Genomic DNA, 22,584 nt, shown 5'->3' on the forward strand with positions numbered 1-22,584 from the left:
ACTTTATCGCCACTAACCCTAACCTTATTGATTCATATATCCAAAATATGACTTCATTTCAACCAAGCAAAGATTCTCATGACTAAATATATGTGGTAGGGAAGATATATTTTGTGGTGCAACATGAAGCGCTAGCTTCAGAGGTGGTGAAACCTCTAAGCAGAGTCAGATGATCCCATTGAGGGCATGAGGCCATACAGCGCCTTGTGGGCGACTTGTCATCAAAAAGAGCAGTCTCTTCTACAGTGGGAAAGGAGGCTGAGTGGCGCTGATACTAAGTATATCTGATTGGTGGATGTCATAGAATCATAGAATGGCTTGGGTTGGAGGGGATCTTAAGGATCATCTAGTTCCGGCCCCCTGTCGTTGGTCATTCAGAGTTGTACACATCAGATCACTGAAAAATTTCAATTTTTGGTGATCTGTTTTTCACAAAGAAAAGATTTAGTGTACAATCTTAAATATCAGCACTAATAAGATGAGATGATACGTAACTTGCCCACTGGGAAACCCCTTCCAGTCAGTGCTGTGGGTGCAGAAAATTGCAAGTGATTGCAGATCTGGTGAAGGCTTTTGATTAATTAAACATGTAGATTTGAAGAGGTGTGCAGGGGTAGGGTTTCTCAATCATGGATGGCTTTGCACTACTAATTTACCGAGGAGACTTTTGTACTTGAAGAGGCATCCTTAGCTCATCTGAATTTATTGCCAGGAGCAGCACAGGTGGAAGGGAAAACTCCTCTTTTTCCTTACCTTGGTTAGGTATGATTGATAAGTGGTGTATAGACAAGGAGGGTGATTCCTGCTAGTAATACAACATTGCATAATGAATGGGTCATATCTGCCTTTCGGATGGAATAGGAAACTACTTTGACTTTGACTGCATAATAAACAGAATGTGTTACTGGACTTTGCTTGGCCTGAATAAGGAAGTAGTCTATCAGTAAATATATATATTTTTTTAACTGTGATTTTTTTGTTTTATTTTTCCCTGAGGGGAAAGAAAGAGTAGTTTTTTTTAAAAAACCTGTCATTTCCCTGGCATCTGGCTAAAAAGCTGGTAAAGTTTTAAAGATAGAGAATGGAATAATCTTTCATTGGGTGAAGAAGAAAAGGTTTATGTACTTACAAAACAATGAATTCCGTCAATGCTGTGGAGGGTTAGTCGATTTAACTTGGGCTTAGTTTGAATTTAAAATATAACTGATTACAGTATTTTGTCTTCTTTCTTTACAGGTTTGCTGGTCCTCTGATACATTTCAGAATGCCGCTGGTAAAAAGAAACATAGACCCCAGGCATCTGTGCCACACAGCTCTGCCCCGCGGAATCAAGAATGAGTTAGAATGTGTCACCAATATCTCCTTGGCAAATATAATCAGACAACTGAGTAGCTTAAGTAAGTACCTTGTCTCAATATACCTGAGCTGATATATTTTACATTCACAGTTTCTGTGGCTGAAATATGAATGCTTTTTCAAATTCCCGGTAGAAAATTCTGGCTGAGCCTTCGATCTACTCCTTTCTGCCTAGAGACAAGCATTGACTTCTGTGGAAGGAATTTTACAAGTAGCATATCTCAGAGCTGTTCAGATGCATATTTCTGTTACCGGTGGAAATGACAGAATATGATATCTGGTAGCTAATAAAGTTAGTAATTGCTAATTTTGGAGCGATTATTGAGTAAGGAATATGCATAATGAGGAATATAGCACTGTTTTTTTTTAATGCTCTTTGCTGTCACACTGATCGTATCGTGGCCACTACAAATTAAAAGTACTGGTCTTTTAAAATATTAAAACCAGAAACATAATTGTTACATAGGATATCAAACAGCTAAAAAATTTATTTCCTTCTCTTATTTGGCAGCAGTTTTTCCCTTAAGTGCATATTTTGAAGGATTGAATACTTCTTAAGCCCTAGAAGTCTAAAGGAGTTTTTCTGCAAGGGCTGGTTTCTGGTTTTGTTTCATTTTCTTAAAGTTGCAGCAACTTTAAAAAGATGCTAGGCGTACCAGCATAGTAGTGTTTTGAATTTCCAGTGCTGCAGTTGTTTTTTAATCACTAGGACACTAGTATTTTCCAGCCTACCAGCACATTAAATATTAAAATGTGCATGCATATACATCCATAATGTGAAAAGCCTTTCAGCTCCATCAATATCTTAGGACCATAGGTGATGTAGCCTAATTTGTTAATTAGATTGATTTAGTTATTGGTTTGAGGGTATACTGTAGAGTGCTGTGCTTTGGCAGCCTTTCAACGCTGTTAGTCTCTTCAGTCTAATAGGACACTCACTGAGGACACTGAATTATGTAATTGAGACAGGAATGCTTCCAGCACATAAATATGAACATTATTAATACAGCTGCTGCAACAGCAAAGAAAAAAGTAGCTGTTTAAATTCTTTTCAGTGAACCAAGAACGTATCAGATTGGGATTCAGTAGATGTTCACCGTGCATGGTCTTAAACAACCAATCACTTAGCTTTTCAGTTTTAAAGAACACCAACTTCCAACTCAACACAAGTGGTGTCAGTGCTTACCTTTTTGAAATTTGGCTGCATTTGCTGCAGTTTCTTGATTTTTACAAACCTCATGCCTGATACTGTTTTTACAACTATTCAGAAAGAAGGGATGAAAAGAACAGTTACAGCTGTAAGGGACCTACACAGATCTTGTCCAGCTCTAAGACTGCTTTGGGGTTGACCTAGCAAGAGCAGTATCTGAATACCTGTTAAACACAGATAGGTACAGGGCATCAAACGCTTCTCTAAGAAGTCTGCCTAGTGTTTAACTATATTTTTGGTGTCCAGAATAAACCACTCATGACATAGCTTTGTACCATTCCCATATGCCCTGTCACTAGATAAAGAGAGAAAAGATGAGCACTTCCTTCTCCACTTCCCCTCCTCAGGAAGTTGTAGAGAGCAATGAGGTCATGACGCAACCTCATTTCCTCCCAGCTTAACAAACCCAGTGTTCTCAGCTGCTCTTCATAGGAAGCAGTACTGCAACAGAAAGAACTCAAGGGATAAAACCAAGTCCACTTGTATTGCATTGTTAAAGATAGCAATTTCAAAGGAATGTAATAGAAATTATGTAAATCTCTTTTCTGTAAGAGAAGTGTGTGTCTACATGAAGTGTGCATATGTAGTGGTGAGCCCTAAATTAGCTGTTCACACCTGGGAGGAGTTCCTTTCATGAGCTTGAGACTCAATAGTAGTCAAAAATGCATGCAATGCTGGAGATAGCAAGGAATGCAAAAGAGGGAAAAGGTACTGGTTTACTTTGCAGCAGCAAGACCAGTGTAGGTCACTCTGATTATTATTATTTTTTTTAATAAATAAAATTGATGAGCATGAGCTGTTACTTTAGCCTTTTGTTCTTCTTTTGAAATAGCATTGTGGTGCTTATAGTTTTTATGGACAGTATATATACCAACTGAATTACTGAATTATTAATGTTCCTTTTTGCACTTCAATACAATCAACTGATTCAGGTTTTCAAACTGTAAGTTTTTGTTTTATATTGTGTGTGTCTTCGATAAAAACATTTTGACTCTACAATTAAATAGAAACTGTTTTGCAGAATTATTGTTATTTCTCAGCCACATTAAGAATAGCTCTATAAAAACAGACGTCATGTTATAATGCTATGAGTACCTTTGAAAATATATTGATCCAGATTTCTTTTAGTTTTTCTGACCATTTGGGCTGGTAGCACTATGGATTCAAAAAGATTTGAGAGTCCTTCTGGCTTAGGAACGTTGTCTCTTACATGCTTTAATCCCAATAACCAGTCTGTACTTTGTGTTTCACTGTTACTGGTATACAGGGAGGCCTGCTGACATGCAGGTATATTTTAGTAGCCATCTGAGTCGTAGCCAGCCGGCATAGTTTTGCAGCAATCAATCCCTTGGCAACCAGCTTCTGTGCAGTCCTTTCCATCTTGTTTTCTGTTGTTGACAAAGCTAGATTTCTCTCTGGGAGCTGAAACGCTGTGTTCTGTAGGGCCTCATCTTCTTTAAACTAAAGCTGCTTTTGCTTTTGACAGTAAAGTTATGCAAATTGAAATGAATGTTCTTTAATCTGATTGTCAGTTTTTCATTTCTGCCTCTAAGATTTTTCTGCTACTGACCCCCAAACAGGATTAATCTCCTGCCATTAGACTCTCAGAACCAAGCGTTCTTAACCTTTCTTCTGATATGATTTGGACAAATAACACTATGATGAAATCAGAGGTTTCAGTGCTTCATATGATACAGAAAAACAGTATTTAGAAAAGCCAAGTGTAGAATTTTGTCATTCATGCAGTTTAATCTCCATTCCTGGAGATGTTCACAATAACTCAACAGGATTAATCCAGCAAGTGGATCTCATTAGACCTACTTTTCTATCTACTGCTGGTGAGGCCTCACTTGGAGTACTGCATCCAGATGTGGAGTTCTCAGTACAGGAGAGGCATAGACCTGGTGGAGTGTGTCCAGAGGAGGGCCACACAAATGATCCATGGAATTGAATGCTTCTCCTACAAGGGCAGGCTGAGAGAGCTGGGGCTGTTCAGCCTGGAGAAGAGAAGGCTGCGAGGTGACCTGATAGTGGCCCTTCAGCATCTAAAGGGGAGCTACAGGAAAGAAGGGGACAGACTCTTCAGCAAGGTCTGTGGTGACAGAACAAAGAGAAATGGCTTCAAGCTCAAAGAGGGTAGATTTAGGTTGGATAAATGGAGAAAATATTTTATGGTGAAGGTGGTGAGGCACTGGAACCGGTTGCCTAGAAATGTGGTTGATGCCCCATCCCTGGATACTTTCAAGCTGAGGCTGGATCAGGCCCTGGGCAACCTGTTCTAGCTGTGGTGCCCCCATGCATAGCAGATGGCCTTCGAAGGTCCCTTCTAACTCTAAGGATTCTATTATTCTACTTTGAGCAGAGTGTGGGACCAGCTGACCTCCAAAAGTCCCTTCCAACGTCAACCATTCCATAGTTTTGGGTGCTATTTGCAAGCAGAGCATGCCTGCAGAAACAATACCTGTAAAATGACTGGAGTTCTGTGTGAGTTTTTTTTCTTTTGTAGATTTAATATAAAATGAAAAGAACTTTACATCAGTATGTGCCAGCTGCTGTGCATCTGCATACAAATTCTTAATCCTTTCATAGTTTGTTAGATGTATTGCTTTTAATTGCTCAAGTTGAGAAAATTTTTGACCTTTGAAAAAAAGTAGGAATGAAAGAACATAAATAATTGTATCTACTTTGAGTGATAAGCCCTGTCTTTCTCCCTGGAGCATGAAAACACATCAGTCTGCCTTGATCCTATAGTCAAAATTGCCAGCAAGTAATTTTTTTCTCCTGTCTGTTCCCAGCTTTCTCTAACTTTGTAAAAAGATCTGTCTTCTGACAGCTTTTCTTAGCGCTGTGGCAACAGAAACTCTCTGGACAGCAGCAGTAGCTGTTTCCTATCTGTTCCTCCCTGTATTTCTTGCTTTCTGATCATATCTGCTTTAGATAAGTACTTACCTATTTTTTTCAGCAATATTGTGGACGTGTTAGTAATCCAGTACTGCCTGTGTTGATATATGTTGGTGTATGTCAGCCTATAGCATCCATCATGCGTGAAGCATGACTGATACCACTGTGCAGCTGTGCCATTGTTAGAAGATGGATAAATAGTTCTCTTGTGTGGATGCAACTTCCTTGTTCCATTTGCAGCTACCAGCCAATCTTGTTTTTCCTTTTATTCAGCTGTTCTCTGCAGACAAAATGTCTGTACCACATTGGGAACACACTATCAGTTATGTTTCCTGTCTGACACTCCCAACTGGGGAGTGAAGCATTTCTTGTTTTGAGTGTTTTGTATGTTCACGTTATGAATATTTATATTGCAAGCATTCGGACCAGAGCTTTTATTCAGTCATAGCAAGCTGTCAGTTACCTTTTAATCTTCTACGCGTGTATAAAGAAAGAGGATGATGCTTAACACTGTATGCTAAGCTGGAGTGCACTTTATGTTGGTGAAAACAGTTTTCAATTAATGTTGAACTTCGGTAGCCTTTCTCCTCTTCCTTTCTTTTCATTGTTTCCCAGTTTTACCATGTTGTCCTAATTAGTTGTGCTTTTTCCTCACCCCTTATTCATAAGTTTCCTGGAGTAAAATGCTTAATTTGAACATGTTTCTTCTCCCCCATTTCTTTCTCTGCTCGGACTCTGACCTGCTCCAAAGTTGGCCTTTGCCTGTGTTTGATACTTCTGATGCCCTGGTTAAGTTGTCTGATAAATGCATGGTGCAGATTTGCTGGCTACAGGGACTGAGTTGTCTCTTCATAATCAGATTGTCCCATTCCAATCCTTACAGTCGGTCCTTGTGGACTGCTCTTATATCTTCATAATGCTAGATTGCTAATAAGCACAGATAAACTATATGTACTGTGTAGTTTTCCAGACCTTGCTCATCCACATCCACTGAAGTTTTCAACGAGCTACTAACCATCTAATCTCCAAGCTAGGAAGACAATTCAGTCTCTTAACTTACGTGCTGTCTCCTAGGCCAGGTTGGAGGCCCTGGCCCTAGTGCCTGATTTAGTGCCTATAGCAGGGGGGGGAGGTTGGATCTAGAGGATCTTTGAGGTCCCTTCCAACTCAAACCATTCTGTGATTCTGTGACTCCTAGCCACTTAGCTGAGATTGAAATGATCCTGATGAGAGGCAAGCCAAGAAAAGGCAGATACTCCTTGCTTTTTGCTAGAACATTTAATTAAAGGAAATTAATGGAGTGAAGATCTGAAGCTGAATTAACAGCCAAAGAATATATTACATTATATGTCAGAATTAATGGAGGAAGAAAAAAAATACATTAATAGAGAGAACAACTTTCTTCTGCTGTATAAAGGGACCCTGATTATAAATGCTATGGCTTATGTAGTAATTAATTATCCTGAAAGACTATTTTCTATACTAAATTGTGTAAGAAGGAACTGTTCAGTACCTAGTGATGTAATTCTGCATAGTGTGAAATATTGGGAACACATAGAGATGTAGCACATGGGGTTTTACTTCCTTTTTTGTTCTATGCTTCTTTTTACAAAACTCACTAGACAAAAACATTGCTTACTGTGAGAATGGAATTGAAATAAAAGAAATCAAGGAATGCTAGCACGTAAGTGAGTAACAGACTGAATTCTAAGCTTATTCTTTCTGATATTTTATGAATTTCTGCATCCTTTTCCAAAATCAAACAACTGAATCTATATTTTTAAGCTGCAGTAATAGTTTTTGTTTTAAATGTTTTTATATTTCAATATATTGCCATACTTACCATTTAAAAATATAAAAGTTAACATTAATATAGCACCTCATTATATATTGCATTTAATAGTTTATTTAACATATCTGATATGTCATTATTTTATAACTCAGTTCTGATGATATTTATGTTGGATTAGATTTGGTTTGTGTACATGTTAATTTTCTGTCTCTGTGCGGAGCTGCAGAAGTTTGACAGAGTAGCTAAGTTGATTAAGATCAATGTTTTTGTCAACAATGAACAGTTGCTTCAGTTTTGATTGTCCCACTTGATTTCATCTCACATTGGCCTGAGATTTACTAGTAATCTTCTTTTATTTCCAAATGTGGTGATGTGTTATGGTACTGAGCACTTAAAGTGCTCAATTTATTTATTTAGATAACTACTTACCATTTAGACTGTGGTTCCTGAAGGCTGCGTGTGTCATAACTGATCTGAGGGATGCTGTGTCAGCTTTAGGTGCAGTCGAGGCCTGGAATGTCTTTACTATGCTTTTGCATGTCTGAAGAAAAGAAGTGGCTTCTTCCACAACCCTTGCATAAGGATCCAAGTCTCTCTTTTTTCTGAGAGCCTGTAACTCCATCTGATGGTAACTGATCTGGTGTTGTAAAATGATTAATTAAAACACCCTTTCAGTAAGGTTTACTAAGGTACACCATAAAGAATACACTAATTCAGGTGAATTTAAGGACTGGAATTCTGAGTGAGACTGCTAAATTATACTGTCATCCAACAGCATGCTTAGGTGGTTCCACAGGAATTTGTATAACACCGTCTATTACTTAAGCTAATTCAAGCAAATAGAGGTCTTTAACTAACTTGAAATATGTTTCAAAACATTTTGTGGAGACTCTAGTTGATTTCAGTTCATCTGATACATCCCCCAGTCTTAAGAACCAGACAAAACCTGTGTTTCTTATACCTTGGTATCCCTTCTTGTTACTGTGTTGGCTTTGAAGAGATTATTCATTTGTGCAGTGAAGCCAGTTCTGGACAAAGGTTTAAGCAATTATAGGGAAAAACTAGGAGAAAAATGGTAAAAGATGTGAACAGTAAAACTGATCCATAGCCTTTTCAGATTTTATAATTCAGTGTATGCTTACTGCCATAGTGATGAATAGGAGTCGATGATGCATGTTTTGGTAGGTTTAATTTAAAAGAATGAGGAAGGCGGTATTGTTATTTTTATTCTATTTCAGCTAGTAGCTACTAGCTAGTATGCTATTTTGAGCTTGTAGGTCTGTTCTAAATGTCAGGAAAAGAATTGTCCAAAAAAAGTGATCAAAACATGTACACCTTGGAGAACGGAAGGACTATGTGTCACTTCCAGGACATTTTATTTGTCTGTCACAAAAATGGACATAGACACCAGAGGGAGCTGCATTCTGGTGTCACCTTCTTACTGCAGGTTGTCAGGAATGGAGCCGTTTGTTACAAGAGAAGTTGCAAAAAAATTAAGGTGTTATAATACATTCGCAAATTAAAGATTAATTGTAGTATATCCTCTTATTTAAGTGTGCTGTGTTAATGAATGGCAAAGTGATAGACTAAGGACAACAGTAAGTAAGTAACGTTTGTGGCAATGTGACTTGCCTCTTCAAAATCACAGATTTAAGTATACTTCTGATCAGTTAAGTAAGTTTTACAAATACAATAAAAATAAGCTTTTCACAGATGCTGAAATAATTTATTTACAGAAATCTGGTGTCATTTAATAGGCAAACAAATCACTGTTGTTTTTTTTTTTAATCTGGTATTATGTATCCAGCTGTGACCAAGACCCCAAGGCATTATTATTTTAATTGTCATAGTCATCTGTCATTCTCTTTATTGCACTGCATGAAACACGAGTAGTGCTTTTGAGCAAACAGTCCCATAATGATGTAAGTGTTCTGCTCTGTTAACAATACTTTGGTAGTACTAATTTTATGATATGGAATTAGTTTTAATTCCTTGCTATTCTAACCCAACATCTATAAGTTGAGTATGAGCAGCTTTTTGTTGTTGTTGTTCTTAAATACTGGATATCCTACTGTTGTTGGGTTTGAAACAGTGTTTTTTTTTTTTTGTGGGTTTTTGTCATGCTTTGTGATTGTTATCACTTGTAATCATATCTTTTGTAAACCATTTGAAATTGAAGGTACATTCAAATGGAATACACAAAAAAGAACAGTAAAAGGGATACTATGTTAGAAGTATTGTATACATACACTCATACATAGTACTCTTTTGAAAGGAAGTCATACATTTCTCCAGAAGCAAACATTGTTTTGCTTAAAGCATTTAGTTCCATATGCTTCAAGCTTAAAAAAACAATAAAGTGGCAACAGGAATGTAGGTAGAGACATTATGGTTGCCTACCACTTCAAATGTGGCAGGTTGCTTTTAATGCATTTCCCATTTGAGGATTAATGTTCATAAGCATAGGCAATTATTCTGTGCAATATGTTTATATCTGTGTGCAACATAATAAAAAGATTTTGAGACATTATTTGGAATTGGAGCTCACTAATGAGAGATGAATTGTAAGCCTGATGAAGTGATACAGATAAAACAAACTGGCCTTAAAATACATCTGTAAAAAGGAAGTCAATGATTTTAGAGCTTGCAATTTACTTTTTATTTCATACATGAAATTTAATACTTGATTTTAATTTGTATGTCTCTGAATATTACATGAGTTGTCTAATTAAATTGAGTAATTGGATGTATCTGAATATATTATCAGGAATAGATTAAATCTGCTTATAGTAAATATATATTAAAAATGTAGTAATCTTGCTCATTTTTAAGTAATTTCTCTTGCTTTAGATACAGGCTAAAGAACATAAGCTTTTCAGAGTTTGAAGATGTATGTTAGAAAGTTTTGTGTTAAGTGAGTTACTAGCTAAACAGATTTTATTATTAAATTTCCATCTCTTATACTGTGGTTTTGTACAGCCACTCTGGGAACATTCTAGCTCCCAGAATGGCTGTGCCTCTGATCTTCTTACTGTGGCTAGTAACAGATGCCTCAAGAATTATAAGAACAAGATAATAATGTGTGATACTTTTTTCATAGAATCACTAAGGTTGGAAAAGACCTCCAAGAACATCCGGTCCAACCATCCACCTACCACCAATATTTCCCAGTAAACCACATCCCTTAGTACAACATCTAAATGTTTCTTGAATACCTCCAGGGATGGTGGCTCAACCACCTCCCAGGCAGCTCCTTCCAGCACCTGACCACTCTTTTGGAGGAGAAATTTTTCCTAACATCCAATCTTAATATCCCCAACAGGGGAGATAGAGACGTTGGGCTGTAAGGTCTCCCTGAGCCTCCTTTTCTCCAGACTAAACAATCCTAGTTCCCTCAGCTGCTCCTCATAAGAGTTGTTTCCAGACCTCTCAGTGCGTTGTTGTCCTTCTCTGAACATGTTCCAGGGCCTCAATGTCTTCCTTGCAGGGAGGGCCCCAAAACCGAACACAGTACTCAAGGTGTGGCTTCACTAGTGCTGAGGGTACAGAGAGATGATCACTTCCCTACTCCTGCTGGCATTGCTATTTAGGATACAAGCCAGGATGCCATTGGCCTTCTTGGCTACCTGGGCACACTGCTGGCTCATGTTCAGCCGAGTGTTGACCACCACCTCCATTTCTTCTGCACAGTCTTCCAGCCACTCTGCCCCAAGCCCATAGTGTTGCTTGGGATTATTGTGGCCAAAGTGCAGGACCTGGCACTTGGTCTTGAACTTCATCCCACTGGCCTCAGCCCAGATCCCTCTGAATGACCTTCCTACCCCCAGGCAGGTGGACACTTCCTCCCAACTTGGTGTCAACTGCAAACTCACTGAGGATGCACTCAGTGCCCTCATCCATGTCATCAATGAAGATATGGAACAGGACAGGCCCTAGTACCAACACTTGGGGGACACCACTCCTGGCCAGTTACCAGCTGTGCTTAACTCCACTCACCACCATCCTCTGGGCCCAGCCCTCAGTCCAGTTCTGTACCCAGCAAAGCCCAAGCCATGGGCTGCCAGCTTCTCTAGAAGAATACTGTTGAAGGCAGTGTCAAAGGCTTTGCTGAAGCCTAGGAAGACTATGTCAACAGTTTTTCCCTCATCCTCCAGGTAGTAGGTCACTCGATCATAGAAGATCAGATTGATAAAGCAGGACCTGACTTTCATGAACCCATGCTGGCTGGGCCTGGTCCCCTAGTTGTCCCACACATGCTATGTCACATATTGCTCAGGGTGATCTGCTCCATAACCTTTCCTGGCACAGAGATCAGGCTGACGGACCTGTAGTTCCGTAGGTGTACTTCTTGTAGGTGGGAGTCACATTGGCAGGCCTCCAATTCTCTGGGACCTTTCTGGTTGACCAGGAATGCAGATAGATGGTAGAAGGCAGTTTGGCAATTGCCTCTTCCAGTTCCCTCAGCAATCTTAGGTGGATTGCATATGTCTCCTTGGACTTGTGAAAATCCAGGTAGAGTAGTAGGTCTCTTAATTTTTTCCATCTGAATCAAGGGTGGTTTATTCTGCTTCCCATCCCAGACTTCCAGGTGAGTGAGTAGAGGGTAGAGTACCCCAAGGATAATTGGTCTGACTTTTAAAGGCAGATGTAAAGAAGGCATTGAGAACTTCAGCCTTTTCCTTATCCTCAGTGGTCATGTTCCTCATTTTCTACTATTCTCTGAGCTTCCAACTGCTTCCAGTTTGGAAGCCTCTTCAACCAGCTGGGGTTTCTATGCATTTGCTGATTATCGGTGTGTTTCTTTTCCATAAGTTAGTACTGTTGGAAAGCTTTAATCTCTCCTGATTCAGGTCATTTACGAATATCTAAAATAGCATAGATCCCTGTACAGAAGGCAGTGAAACCTCCCCTTTCTTACCTGTGAAGACCAGTTGTTTACTCCCACCCTCTGTTCTATACCTTTTCAGGAATTACTTATCCTTGCTGTGGCTCTTACTTTTTATGTTCTGGCTCTAAGTTTTTCTGAAAAGCTTTGCTTAGGGACTTTCTAACTCTTGGAAATAATCTAGTCATCAATCTAGCAATCTAATTGCTCTGCATCCTCGTGCTTGTAAACCTGCTGAGGTTCCCCTTTAGAAAAGCTGTGTTGACTCTTCTCTAACAAGTCATCCAGGTGGTTACAATTCAGTTTTTGTAATAATTTTAGTAATTTGTCTGAATGTCAGGCTTACAGGCCTGAAGTTCTCAAGATATTCCATGACAAAAATTTTGAAACTTAATATTGTGCTTGCCACCTTCCAGTATGTGTTATGGAGATTTACAAATTGTTATGGATTCTTTACCCTTTGTTTTGTTAATTAATTTTATTTTGTTAATTGGTATATAGTCACTTCAGTTGCTTTGACAAGTCTCCCACAAAGAAGAGTTTTGGTGTGAGGGTGTCTCTAGTTCCTTTCCACACTAGTGGAAGGTGTTAATTCAGCTTGTTTGCAGTGATCTTGTTTTCTCTGAGTGTTCCTTTTCTATTTTTGTTATCAGTTGACTCTACAGATTACTTTTCAGGCTTTCTTACTCTTCATATATTTGAAGAAATATTTACTAGTAGCTTGATAGTTGCTCCTTGGGCTAGTTTTCATATGTTTCTTATAAATCCCCCTTTTATAATCTGTTGTTTTTATAGGTGTACTTTTTTTTTTGCTATTACTTAAGTATTAATGAATCATACGCACTACCCTTGTGCTGACCACATGCCATCCATGTGGTATCCTTAAATAGTTGACACACCACCTATGGCAGTTTAACTTTTCCTTTTAATGTCTCTGTGTCCTCATTTTTATTTATTCTTTTAGATTTATTTTGCAGTGAAGGCAAAGATTTCACAAAAATATTTTCCTCAAGCCAGGGAGCATTAGAAGCACTCTATGAAACACTTCATCTGTACAAGAGAAATCATTACTGAGCCTTTTCTTAGACCTGAATCTCCTTGTCTGCTGGACTAAACGTGTGATGTCCATTGAATTGAATGAAAGAAATTCTTATTTTACTTCAGTGTAAATTAGTCAGTTACTAGAATTTTGACCTTTCAAAGTATAATGTATTATTTTAATGTGCATTTTTGATTAAGTTGTCTGTAATAAACTTAGATGTAGACATCTGATATTTCATTTTTGATAGGTCTCTTGAACCATGGGAATGGGAGTTGCGCTTTAAGAAACGTTGAGATTGATTTCATGTGGAAAGTTCAGTTAACACTCATACAGAAGCAGCTTTAGGTGCTGTAAATCATCCTTTCATACAAATCCAAGAAACTAATTGGTGTAGTTCCTTGGGTATCTGCATAGTTCAGTCGCTTTAAGCCAGCTGAATGTATGTCTTGTAATGTATTAAATAATTTCATTTATGATGAATTAGGAAATACTATTTAGTTTTTATTTACATTTTTGAAGCATTCTGAACTAGCTTAGTAAGTATAGACTGTTGTAACTGATAATCACTCACCTCAAATTTACTTATACAGCAGTTATCAGAAATCCTTCTAAAGGCAAGCTCATAATTTTTTTTTTCTTTTCTGTTTTAGGTAAATATGCTGAAGATATATTTGGGGAACTTTTCAATGAAGCGCACAGTTTCTCATTTAGAGTCAACTCCTTACAGGAACGTGTAGATCGCTTATCTGTCAGTGTTACACAACTTGATCCAAAGGAAGAGGAACGTAAGTTAAGACCTGTACTGAAGACTTCTTATTTTGTCACTCAAACATCACCGATACATGAAATAGAAATAACAATAGTTTCAATTACATTTATAAGAACACAGAGCAAAATATGACCGCGAGGTTCATTTGAAAACGTGCCACTTTAGTACTATTGTGATTCATATTAATAGTAGTGCTTTGTAACATTATGGGAATTCCTGGGAGTATACCTTCATTTTATATTTTTAACTCTCCTAATGATTGTCATGGTACGTAACTGTTTATCCAGGTAGGATTTTTGCATTTAACTTGATATCATCTTAGATTGTGAATGAAGTTATACTTTTATAGCTCCATTTAGAATGGATGGATTATTCCCTTGAATTCTTCCTAAATAGCCTTAAGTAATATGAAGATTGGTGGCCCTGAGAAGACAAGTATTTCTCACACTCAATAGGATGTGGCTTGTGCTTACAAAATAGAATTTTTGTTGGATTTAAATGATGTGTGAGCTTTGTGATGACTAATATGCTAATATGAAACTTTTTTGCCTTCCTGGATGTCTCTTTGTTACAGGTGAAATAATGAAAGATCCTGTAACCCCAGTTTTTAGGGTATTCCAGACTACGTGGCTAAGATGTGGAAAATTGAGCAACATCTGGTCATGAAAAATAAGTTCAGATGGATTGTGGAATCCAATTGTAAAGTGTAGAAAGCTGTTTCAGTTCTGAATGTCTAGGTATGATAGTGGTGTGTCATTCAGGAAAGATGAAGTGTCAGACCAGTAACATGGTCTTTGGCTGTGTCCTTTTACCTATGTTGAAATTTCACTATTAACAAAAATCAAATTGAGGAAGTTTAGATTCTGTACTTTGCGTGACATTTATTTTAGAGCAGGTTTCAAAAGACAGCTGTTAACAGCTAGTAGCAGATTTTCCACAAAACCATGACTTGCCTAGGGGAATTCTTACATAAATGGGATTTTCCAAGTCTCTTGACAGCTGAGCATAAATCATACACACACACTTCTTTTTCCAATAAAATGCCATATTTGCTATGATTGGATAATGGCAAAAATCCTTTTTGTGTACAATAATAGATTGTCAGCAACTGTAATCTTTTAATGGCTATAACACACCAGATTGTTAATGTCACTTCCACATTTACCCTGGACAACCTAGTTACTGTTATAATCAGAGTGGGATTTATGTTGATGTGACTGGTCTGGTATGGCAACCATTCACATTCCTGGAAAATTTGGAGAACATACAGTTAAAACATCTTAAGGATGTCACAGGATAGCAAGATGGAAATTTGTACTTTCCAGTAAGCAGCCTTTGACAACTTTGGTTGTAGGTTTCATTACTAAATATTCATACCTATTTGATGCTAGAGAATCACCAGAAATATTTTTAAAGACGGCGTATCCCAGGTGTACTAGATAATAACTTCTCACAGTACTGCATATACTGTAGGATATATTTACTAAAGTGTATATGTAAGAAAAACGACAGACATTGCAATTAAAGAAAACAGGGCTCCAGAGAAGTCTACATAATCCAGTCCAGAGTGAATAAATGTGACTTGAATCTGATACCCTGGATTTGTCTCTTATTCTATAAGAGAGCAGTGACGGCTCATGCATCAGAAGAACACATGCAATCCTCAGTGTCAGGAGCTATTAAATGACTGCTTTTATTAACCTAAGAAGTCCTTGAGCCATACGCGGTGTTCCTTATTCACAAATGTCTGCCCTGGATGAGTAACCAGATGAGGGTAAAGTAGATGAGTAAAAAACAGTATATTTTCTTAAAAACCAGGGATCGGGAAACCTTTTCACTTTCAGTATCCTCTTCTGAGCTTGAAATGTTCGAGTTTATCACAAATGATCTTGTGTTAGCTCTGGTCTGTGCTAAAATAATTGGAAAAAGGCAATGCTTAAAGATTTGGGGAAGGCATTTGAATTTATCTTGCATTTTCCTTACTCTCTATGCAAGAATTAAGCAAATTTCAGTATTTCTATTCAGCTAACAGCATGTATAAAATGGGCTATACTTACAAAATGAGTCTCATTTGATAGTTCTTTGCCAGCAGGCAGTAATAGAAGATGTAATGTGTTCCTTTGGGCCCAGTGCTATTACACAAGAGGAAAATAAAAAGATTAATTTAAAGCTAAGCAGCATGAACAAGACCAGCCCAAGTCAGATTCACAAAAAAGGTGCAAATACTTGACAGGTGTTTCTGATAGATTTAAAGAAGGAAGAAAGCTCTGCGTGTTTTGAATAGTCTTGTGTGTTTTCTCATTTTTTTCAGTTACTTTAATATCTCTGTCAAAGAATAAAATCAAATGAAAGTAAGCTTAGGATTCTATACTGGAGAAACTGACTCTTTGCACACAACCTTGTCACAGAAAAGCATTGAAATAAGTGTGGTCTGTATACTTACGGAAATTGGAGACTAGGTTAACTTCCAGATCAGCGTAGTCAGCCCACTGTGAGGCTCAGAGCAAAGGATGCAGTAAATGTCATTTAAAGAGGCAGCTCACTTAGGGTCTCCATCCTGCTGAAGAGGAATTTGGTGAATTGTTCTAAACTCCTATTATATTTCTATACAAGGAACACCTGAAATTCATCCAAGACGTTACATTCATGTAATGTGTTAACATGGAGAATAATACTACTGTGAATTAATTCATAATTTTGACCAAAGTCAAGTAAAGAAAAAGACTGTTAAATTACATTGCGTAGTTGCTTCCTTTCCCTGGAACTTCACTATGCAACTGAATGTTGGATTTGAGCACGTGTCCCTCTGATGGCTGAGTTCCAGCTGCTTTCTTTTTCTTCTGTTTTTTTTCTTCCAGTTCTCTTAGCCCTCAATTCATTTTGTGTGTTATTTTGTAAGTAAATCAGTTTTAAATTAGTGTGTCCAAAGCTCAGTAGCTCAGTGTCAAAGCCATGATTTTGCATAATTTGGGGTTTTTGTTTTGTATATAAAGAGGGATCTGGACAGAATGTCATTTGTTAAATAACGTAGGGGTTTTGTTGGGACCCACCAGCAAATTCACTGCTTGATGCAGCTGGGTGATTGTGTTCTCTCACGTGCTGCCCTGGGCTTCCTAGTGCTGTGTGCTGCATTTAAAGCAACTTCTCTGTCCTCTTAAAATGATTGCTTTAGTATTTATGTCTTCTCTTTACTTATTTGTAGTAGTTAAGCTACATAAACACCCTATCCAAAGATGACTTGATCTGCTGCCGTTTTTTAGAATATTAGCGAATATTGGAATTGCTCATCTTGGGGGTAAACCCAAAAGTGAGCAGGATCTGTTCAGGAGAAGCAGTCTCACTGCATAGCAAGTCTTAGATCTGTGCTAACTAGTCAGAATGAGAGAGAAACCTGGTAAGTGTTTAACTGAAGTATGAGCATCTCTACTTTTAAGGACACGTAGATGCTGGGCTTTTTTGTTGGTTTTTTTGTACGTGGCAGTAAACACAAGTGGTGTAACACACTTGTTGAGTGGCTTTTTGAGAAATGTAGGCATACAAAATTTAAAATCACAGGCCATACACAGACTGAGGTGCTAATTAGATGTTAGGCAACTAGTGGTTTAAATTTATTGGCATCAAGTTAAATCTCTAAATCACTTCCAATTCTTTCTTCAGTGTCCCATATCTTCTCTCACCTGAATTCATATGTACAATTTGTTTGCTCTCTTGCTGTGCTAATTTGTCACTTGACCAAAGCTAAGTGGCCATATGACCAGCAATGTTTCTGTGTTTTTCTCACCCCAGTGGGAAGGCACATGCATGTTGCTGCTGTTCCTTAGCCAGCTGGCAAGCTACATGAATGGCTTTGTAAGCCAAACTGTACACAGCCCGGGGTTATATACTGTGTTTGCAACATGCGATTTAGCCAATTGCTTTTTCTGTAGGCTAGTTATATCAGTGTCATAATTCTCAGTATTTTGTGTTCTGTGTCCTTGCATTTTCCTTCATAATGTAATAACGTATTCAGTTGTCTTGAATGATGGCGTTGAATGCCTTTCATTGAATATCAATGCAGGGAATGCTTTTGGCCATTTGAAATTCAGTTTTCTCTGAAGACCTTTGCTCTTTAGCCTGGTTTTAGAGATAAAGTAATCTGCACACACTAGGTAGGGATTGATTATCCTCACGTGTGATGTTCCCTTGTACTTGTTTACAAAAATTGGAAATTAAAACAACAAAATGAAGATTATGAATTTGACCAACGGTATTTGCTCACTTGGGATTAAGTAAGGAATGTGAATAAAGAGTTTATAGAGTAATATATACCGCGGGAATATGGTGCTGCATACCTTGTGTGCATTTTAATATTAAAACACATAACTGTCCTTATTGCAATATTTTTTATTGCTTTCAGAATATATGCAGGTTCTAAGAGAAATATAACAATTTATTTTTTTTTTACTGGCATAGTCTCCAATAAAACATGGTTAAAGACTTGTGGAATTGTCAAGCAACTCCCAACACGTACATGTGGTGAAATTTGTAAGACCAGCAACCTAAAGGAAAAGCAGCTGAAGTATAAAAGAATCTAAGAATGACATTTTAGATTAGGCAAAGCCCGGTCTTTTATTTTAAGCGTGAGCTTTTGGCAGCAAATAACAATGTGTACTTCATGACAGCTACAAAATATATATTGTTATTTATGAGTATAAAAATACCTGAAGAAACAGAGCCTCCTAGCTGACATCCATACAGCACAATACTTCTTTCATACATGTAAAAAGGCTTCTGAGTAGCTAATTAAAGGTATTAAAACCATAAAAGATACAGTAGTGAAATAGATTCTAAGGATAAAGAGGAGCAAACTGTTCCAGCACATACAACCTTGCCAATTGCAATGAACCTCAAACAGCAAACTGAAAATCAAATAAAACCTATTTTTAGCATCACAAAGAATGCTGCCAATATGCTTAGGTAAGAAGAAAGAACATGTCAGGAATTGTAAGCCTGCTGGAAAAAAGTCCTGCCCCTTTTTTGATCATAGAGTAGAACCCCATTGTTGTCTATGTATATGTACGTACATTTCTATGTGTTACAGGGAAGAAGAGTAAAAGCAGCTTTCAGCTTAAACCGGTGTGACCTGAGAAAAACAATTGCCGAAGGCCCTCATGATTTTCTCTAAAGCAGTGAGATAGGGAAGGCATTTTCTCACATTGAGTGAACAGGCACTAGAGTCAGCATAAGTGTGTGTGTATGTATAAAATTTAGTGAAAGTTTGACACAGACTGCAAAATCCATTTTGAGAGATGCCAGGGCTTCATAAATATAGTAACTGACCAACAGGGAGGAAGGGTAACATGCACTGGGAAGGTACGCTGTTACAGAAATGGGAGGTGTGAATTTCATAGATCACAGTCACTTTCCCATTATTTTTTATCTAAATTTTAATGATGGTGAAATAGAAAAGGATGTAGAGGCTTTAACAACAGGAAGTCAAATCACTGTTTAATCTATTAAATTCACCTGGTTTTATTTTTCCTTTGAATCTTGCATAATGATAATTGATAAGTGCTTAAGAACTCCAAGTGATTCACCTGAATTAAACAGAGCAGCCTTATCTCAACTATTCAGTCTGATAAAAGCCAACACTTGACTGCTTTGATATGTTGGAACACAGTATCACCTCTCATTAAAACTCTGATATCAGTACAGTGAGCTTACGTGATTTGCCAGTTTGGCATCTCAGTGGGCCTTCTTAGGAACTGCTACCTACATGCAAGGAAGGGAAATCCTAATGACAGATAAAGCTAAAATTGATACCTGAAGATACAGGCAGTTTTTAGCACCCACAAGGTGAGAGGTGACAGGACGAGGAGAAATGGTCTTAAGTTGTGCCAGGGTAGTTTTAGGTTGGATATTAGAAAACGCTTCTTTACGGAAAGGGTTGTTAAGCACTGGAATAAGCTCCCCAGGGAGGTGGCTGAGTCACCATCCCTGGATGTGTTTAAAACCCATTTGGATGTGGTGCTCAGGGACATGATTTAGCGAAGGGTTGTTTGAGTTAGGGTAGTATGGCTAGGTCATGGTTGGACTCGATGATCCTTAAGGTCTTCTCCAGTCTGAGTGATTCTATGATTCTATGAAAAGGAGTGTGAAATGGAGGTGGTAAATGTTATTAAGTCCTTTAAAACTACAGAATTAATTTATAACTACAGAAAGCAATTTGTTGAACTACCCTGGAGAGAGGGAGAGGGTTCTGATGATCCATCCAGGTAAGCAGAAGTTTCCTGTGAAACTAAATTAAGAGTGATATGCTAGAACATTTCAAACATGTTTTTCATGTAACCTGACAACATCTTGCTGTGATACTAGTTCTAGATGAATTTATATTTGCTGAACATGCAATTCTGCTGGGTGTACAATATTAGTAGCAATGCTTAATATTGATGTTCAAACTAGCATTAAGCAATTCCAGATTAAACCAAATAAACTATATTCGGCTTTTTTCTTTTTACATGGCTGTGTCTCCTTTCAGTATCATTGCAGGACATTACCATGAGGAAAGCTTTCCGCAGTTCCACAACTCAAGATCAACAGCTGTTTGACCGCAAAACTCTGCCTATTCCTTTGCAAGAAACTTATGACATTTGTGAACAGCCTCCTCCTCTTAACATCCTCACCCCTTACAGGTTAGTTATAATAAAAAAAATAATCAAAACCAATTTCTAGCTAATTATATGTAGTAGAAATTCTATATTCAGTCATCATGCTCATGTTGAGTAGCACTGGAAGAGCCACATTGGAAAAACAGGGAAGCTGCTTGGGGAGTACAGACAGCAGAAGATATTTGAAGTGTTAAAACCTTATTCTAGTTTACTCAAATTTTATTCTAATCTAACAATGACAAGAAAAAGTAATTTTGATTATCGGTATATATTAAGCTGTGTAACGCACTTGAATGAGAAGGAAAAAAGTGGTTGAATACATAGGAAGAAATGTCTTCAACTGAGATGAATATTCTTTGCTGCATCCAAGTCAGTTTGAATCAATAGTTGCAACACATGTTACTCAGATTTACTTTTGAGTTGGTGGACTGAGAATTCTCTTAAGGATACTCATTTTATCTACAACTTTTGTTAAAGTCACTTCTCTAAAATCTGGACCTGGATACAAGGAAAGATGATAAAGAGTGATGTTATAGGAGATCAGTTTTTGACCTTTAAATGTTCATCTTTGGCAGAATATTTCCAGGCACGAGATAGTACATATTCCTGAATATGCCTTTATTTTTTGCCTTAATGTTTGTTGTCGAATAAATATTATATCCTGTTTGGGTCACTGTATTTCAGGGATGATGGAAAAGAAGGTCTGAAGTTTTATACCAATCCTTCATACTTCTTTGACCTGTGGAAGGAAAAGATGTTACAGGACACTGAGGACAAAAGAAAAGAAAAGAGGAAGCAGAAGGTATGTACATTAGGTTTGTATAGTTGGTGGTTTTTCTTTTTCCTGGAAATGGTTTATTTGCATATACGGTGCATTCTGCTTATGGTATTAATAACAATCCAAACTTAATAGAAATAATTATGGTCATCATTCAACTGAAACCACTTATGTTCATTCAAATTCCATTGATTTAATAAACAAGTATTTAATAATAATATGAACAGGCCTAGAGCATTCGTGCAGCCTTAAAGTAATTAAAAGCAGGTTTGCCAGAACCTACAAGTCTTCTAGCAGTGACTCAACAAAGAGGAAAAAAGAAATAAAGAATTTCGCCAGACCACTTCTTTTCATAGTACAAAACCCTGACAGTCTCATAGATGGAAAAAAAAACCCAACAACAACAACAAAAAAAACAACCAGCAATTGAAAATGAAATCCTTATGCATATATGTACTCTAAACGGGAAAGAAATTAGTAGGAATTGAGCAGTTTGTATATATTTTCTTAAAATTAAATAAACAGTTTTGAAAAGATAGTGAGATAGTGCTACTTTTTTATTTCTTCATGATTCTGTATATTTCATACATGAAGACAATAAGTATAACTGATTCTGAATTTCATTTCATTTGGTGTCTTATGAGTAACTTATGCATTAGAATGAAGCTTCTGCCTTTTACAATGCTTTTTGGTTTATGTATTTGTATTGATCGAAATGTAATTTTTGTTATTTCTTCTTGCTCTTGAATTGGGGTTGTTTTTCATTGTTTTATGCATGATGTATAAATGCGACTAGTTGAAAAACATTGTCTTAGTTGTCACTTTTGTTTGCACAACTCTCCTACAGCAGAAAAATCTAGATCGCCCTCATGAACCAGAAAAAGTGCCAAGGGCACCTCATGACAGACGGAGGGAGTGGCAGAAGCTAGCCCAAGGTCCAGAGCTTGCAGAAGATGATGCTAACCTCTTACATAAGCACATTGAAGTTGCTAATGGCCCAGCCTCACATTTTGAATCCAGGTTTCTTTTTATTTTTTTTCTATCCTTTATTAAGTACAGATACTTGTACTATACAGCAAACATGCTTGAGGAGTGGTAGATGATGAGATGCTATTGCTTTTCTTGAAATACACTGAAATGTATTGACTTAGTTCTATCAGAAGTCAGATTTAAAATTCTCAGTCAGTGTATCTTTACAAGAGTT

At 37.4% G+C, this 22,584-nt stretch overlaps 1 protein-coding gene across 7 annotated transcripts in view; it reads left to right on the plus strand.

Annotated features, from left to right (window-relative positions):
* The window catches only part of WASF1 (WAS protein family member 1), a 79,891-nt gene that overhangs the window by 50,766 nt on the left and 6,541 nt on the right, over window positions 1-22,584 (plus strand). For 5 of the 7 annotated variants that reach the window (XM_046939598.1, XM_015284566.4, XM_419791.8 and 2 more), the window contains 5 exons: window positions 1,237-1,397; window positions 13,837-13,971; window positions 20,473-20,626; window positions 21,287-21,404; window positions 22,228-22,400. In XM_046939598.1, coding sequence (XP_046795554.1) covers window positions 1,265-1,397; window positions 13,837-13,971; window positions 20,473-20,626; window positions 21,287-21,404; window positions 22,228-22,400 — 713 coding nt within the window. In that variant the 5' untranslated portion in view covers window positions 1,237-1,264. The remainder of the gene's footprint in view (window positions 1-1,236; window positions 1,398-13,836; window positions 13,972-20,472; window positions 20,627-21,286; window positions 21,405-22,227; window positions 22,401-22,584) is intronic. The other 2 variants (XM_015284567.4, XM_046939599.1) reach the window with 1 other exon arrangement.

This window comes from Gallus gallus, chromosome 3 (assembly GCF_016699485.2).
Source record: "Gallus gallus isolate bGalGal1 chromosome 3, bGalGal1.mat.broiler.GRCg7b, whole genome shotgun sequence".
NCBI classification, from domain to species: Eukaryota; Metazoa; Chordata; class Aves; order Galliformes; family Phasianidae; genus Gallus; species Gallus gallus.